This window comes from Hordeum vulgare, chromosome 4H, assembly GCF_904849725.1.
Source record: "Hordeum vulgare subsp. vulgare chromosome 4H, MorexV3_pseudomolecules_assembly, whole genome shotgun sequence".
NCBI classification, from domain to species: domain Eukaryota; kingdom Viridiplantae; phylum Streptophyta; class Magnoliopsida; order Poales; family Poaceae; genus Hordeum; species Hordeum vulgare.
Window position 1 is genome coordinate 580,557,260 of NC_058521.1, and position 3,818 is coordinate 580,561,077.

General features: G+C 50.7%; 1 protein-coding gene across 1 annotated transcript; it reads right to left on the bottom strand.

Annotated features, from left to right (window-relative positions):
• Nucleotides 1-1,519: 1,519 nt before the first annotated feature.
• On the bottom strand, nucleotides 1,520-3,480 carry LOC123447226 (cytochrome P450 711A1-like). Its single transcript, XM_045123809.1, has 3 exons — nucleotides 3,142-3,480; nucleotides 2,917-3,069; nucleotides 1,520-2,842 (listed from the first exon to the last, which is right to left on the bottom strand). The coding sequence occupies exons 1-3, from the start codon at nucleotides 3,381-3,383 to the stop codon at nucleotides 1,657-1,659; spliced, it is 1,581 nt and encodes a 526-aa protein (XP_044979744.1). The 5' UTR covers nucleotides 3,384-3,480; the 3' UTR covers nucleotides 1,520-1,656.
• Between the last annotated feature and the right edge of the window lie 338 nt (nucleotides 3,481-3,818).

Consider the following 3,818-nt stretch of genomic DNA (forward strand, 5'->3'; position numbering starts at 1 on the left):
CAAGGGAGGTGGTTGCAGATGTGTTGAAGCTGGTGGCTGGGTGGTGGCGCTGGTGCAGATGAATGCTGGTGGCTGGGTGGTGGCTGCAGATGTGTGGATGGATGGTTGTGTGGCTGATGGATGGTAGTGGCAACAGTTTCTCTTCATGTCCATAATAAAAGAAATTTGGGTCTTTTCGCCCTTTTCTACAAAGAAAATAAGTCACAAGTAAATGATCGCTTTATATGATTTTTATTCAAATATGCAACATTTCATAGCAAGAATGGATGAATATATCACAATAGATTCTATATTTACGTGCTATAATATATATGTGAAATGTACTTATCATCTACGGTTTAGTACATGTGCACTGTGCGTGCGTAATGGTATTTTTTTGCATGGAGGGATTGTCATGTGCTGGTTTGCATTTTGTCATCCTTGTGGAATATTCATCTATGTAATAATGTAACTTATTTTTAGAGTCATTTGTATGCCTACTAATTCTAGTGTTTGTACAAGTTTTTATGGTGCCATTGTATTTATGAATGTAAGAATGTAATCGCAACTTCTTTACATTTTGCACGAAAGACATGCAAGTGGACCAGGAACCATGAAGCCGACGATTCAGGATATTTTGTGTAATGGTGATTGAATCATTGGAGATGCATTTTACCTATCATTTTGTGAACCCACATTGTGTTTGAGACAATGAACCATAATGTTTCCTCTAGTTAATTAGCTACATTAGCTTATGGAAAATATGGATGTTATGATCTGGTTATGGTTTATTATTGCTGGAGAATATGCTTGTTATGAAATACCGATTGATATTTGGTTGGTAGCGCAAATGTAAGCTATGTGAGGGCTGTTCGTGTGGAATTTTTAAAAAGCACATGGGATGCCCAATAGACTGTTTCTTTGGAATGCAGAACCCCGTCAGATAGTCGGTCGGGAAAAGTTCAGGACATGCTCAATAGACTGTTTGTTGGGAATGCAGAACCTCATCAGATAGTCGGTCCGGAAGGTACATGACATGCCCAAGAGACTGAATATTGGTAGGCCCAACAGAATATTGGTCGGGAAAGATATGCCATAGCTGACAAACAGTCGGTCGGGAAAGACCTTTCCTGTCTGGACTTTCCCCAACAGACACTTTCGGTCGGCAATAAATCTTTCCCGACCGACTATCTATCGGTGGAAGTTGTTTTCCCGTCAACCTGGCTGTTAGGGATGTAGTGTTGTGGTGTAGTGTGTGGACATTATTATTTTGGAAAAACAAAGTAAAATAAAGAAAAACAATAAGATAGGAAGAAGCCGAAAGAAAAACGAAAGGAAAAAAAAAAAGATCACCGCTAGCTATTCTTTTTGTTTTTAGAATAATCACCTCCAGCTTCTCTCCACTGTACACTCGCTATGTGGCAACCGTACTGGAAAACAACCGCAAAGGAGAAACTGTAAAAAATCGTACTGATTCTAAAGGAAACTGAGAAACAAAAATACCACACAAAAACGCTTACCTATTTCTCTAAACCGCAAGTTTTATTAAATCAAGCAAATCGATTACAGACTTTCAAGAATCTTAATTCGCACATGCTGAAAGGAGCAAGCATGTACTACTACTACTACATAAATGGCCGATCGCAAACCTGATATCGTTCTCGTAGTATGTATGTATTAGTTGTTCCTTTCAAGGACCTGGAGCTTGACACCGTTCTTAAAGTTGGTGACGATGGAGAACTGCAGCTTCAGGGGGGACTCCATTCTGGGCGAGTGCCTGAAGACGTAGCGGCGGTAGAGGTGGATGAGGGTGAGCTTGAGCTGCTGGAACGCGAACTTCTGGCCGGGGCACGCCCGTGGGCCGATGCCGAAGGGGATGTAGGCATAGGGGTGCCTCCTCTTGCACTCCTCGCTCTCCGGGTCAAACCGCTCCGGCCGGAACGCTTCGGGCTCCGGGAACTGCTCCGGGTCCCTCCCCAGCACCGCCGTCGCCAGCCACACCCACGTCCCCTTGGGCAGGAGGTAGCCTCCGATCTCGACGTCGGCGGTTGCCTCCCTTGAGACCACCGGGGAGCCGGGGAAGTATCGCATGGTCTCCTTCAGGACCTGCTCCAGGTAGGTGAACTTGGTGCGGAGGTCGTCGGCGTCGGGCACCACGTCCTTGGGCCCGAACGCGTCGATCTCCTGCAGCAGCTTCTCCTCCACCTCCGGGTGCGTGGACACGAGGTACACCAGGCTCGACAGCGTGAAGGACATGGTGCCGGAGCCGGCGAGCAGGTGCTCGTAGGTGAGCGCGCTGACGTAGTCCGGCGTGAAGAGCTTCCTCATGGCGTCGCTGGTGTCGATGCCGTTGAGGAGCACGGAGAGGAAGTTCTTCTGGCCCCTGTCGGCCTGCGCCGCCCGCTCCGCCACGATAACGTCGAGCTCGCCGCTGAGGGCCGAGTTGGTGTCGTCCATCCGCCGGTCCATGGATCCCGGCACGCTCAGCATCAGCTTCCGCAGCGGCTTCTGGAGCGCCGGCAGGAAGGTGCCGACGAGCATGGACAGCGAGCCCGACGTGTCCATCTTGAGGGACGTGGTGGCGTAGAGGTGCTTCTGGATGAAGTCGCGGGGCGCGTCGTGGATGATCTTCTCGGCGTCGTCGGCGTCCTTGGTGAGCCCGAAGTCGACGCCGAAGGCGGCCTGGCCGATGACGTCGGTGAAGAGCCTGATGGAGACGTCGGAGAAGGTGATCTCCTCGCCGGGGCAGAACAGGCTACCCGCCCGCTCGATGTATGGCTGGATCGCCGGGATGAGGCTCGCCAGGTGCGACGGCTGGTAGATGGAGATGATCACGTTCCGCATGGCTTGCCATGTCGAGCCTCTGCACATGCATGCATGCGGTTAATTAGTTTGACCAAAATTGTACCCTCCATACTAGCAGGTAGGAGTACGTACTTGGTGAAGAGGAGGCTCTTGTAGTGGATGGGCGAGCTAGCGATGGTGACCGGCACGCTCCTGTCGGTGATACTCTTGAACTTCTTGATGCCGGCCTCCCTGCACAGCTCCGGGTCCGCGAGCACCACCAGCGGCTGCCTGCCCATGTAAAACCTGAAGAAAACGACGTTAATTTAATTTCACATCCAGCAGGCCTTCATTCCCTAAGATAGACCTCAAGATTACCTATAGATGGGCCCGTATTTCTTCGCGAGGACGCCGAACGCCTGAGAGCCATGCTTGTCCAGCAGCGGCAGGTGGCCGACGAGGCCGTAGGCGAGGGGCCCGGGGACCCTGCGCAGGCGCCACGACGGCGCGTAGAAGTACAGTACGGCTAACGCGCCGGCGGCCATGGCCGCCACCGTGAACAGCATCGCCGGGAACGATGGCGGCTGGCCCCACACTGGTGCTGCTCCCGCCCCCTCCATTGCTTACTTTGCTTAGCTATAAGCTTCGTGAGTCTTAATTATCAGGCCGTACGTGGCTTCTTTTCTCGCTCGGAGACGCTAGCCGGATGGATATTCTGGATCGCGTGGCCATGGGAGCACTTATATACATATACGATGTACTAGTACGTTGTGTGATTATTTTCCTCCTTTATGATTGCCAAATTAGACTTTTCTATTTGGGAGCAGCCAATGAATGGGAGTTTCGGGGAAAGAGACGCATGGAAATTTCAATGATCTGCTGCACGTGGTCGGAGAACAGAGAGAGAGCGACGTACGTTCAGGTCTTCACGTGGCCCTACCAATATCGGTCCTAACACGTCACCACTAGAGAATGATTTTCCTATCGTGCATGTGAGTTCCGTGTCACGTTTTTTCGCTTCTCCAAGTCTCTCCTCCCACTATATAACCATCGTT

Bases quoted from the DNA above. Each gene is read 5' to 3' on its own strand.
- LOC123447226 (XM_045123809.1), bottom strand. From the start codon at position 3,383: ATGGAGGGGGCGGGAGCAGCACCAGTGTGGGGCCAGCCGCCATCGTTC. The intron at 3,070-3,141 runs GTAATCTTGAGG...CGTTTTCTTCAG, and splicing joins AAATACGGGCCCATCTATAG to GTTTTACATGGGCAGGCAGC. The intron at 2,843-2,916 runs GTACGTACTCCT...ATGCATGTGCAG, and splicing joins AAGAGCCTCCTCTTCACCAA to AGGCTCGACATGGCAAGCCA.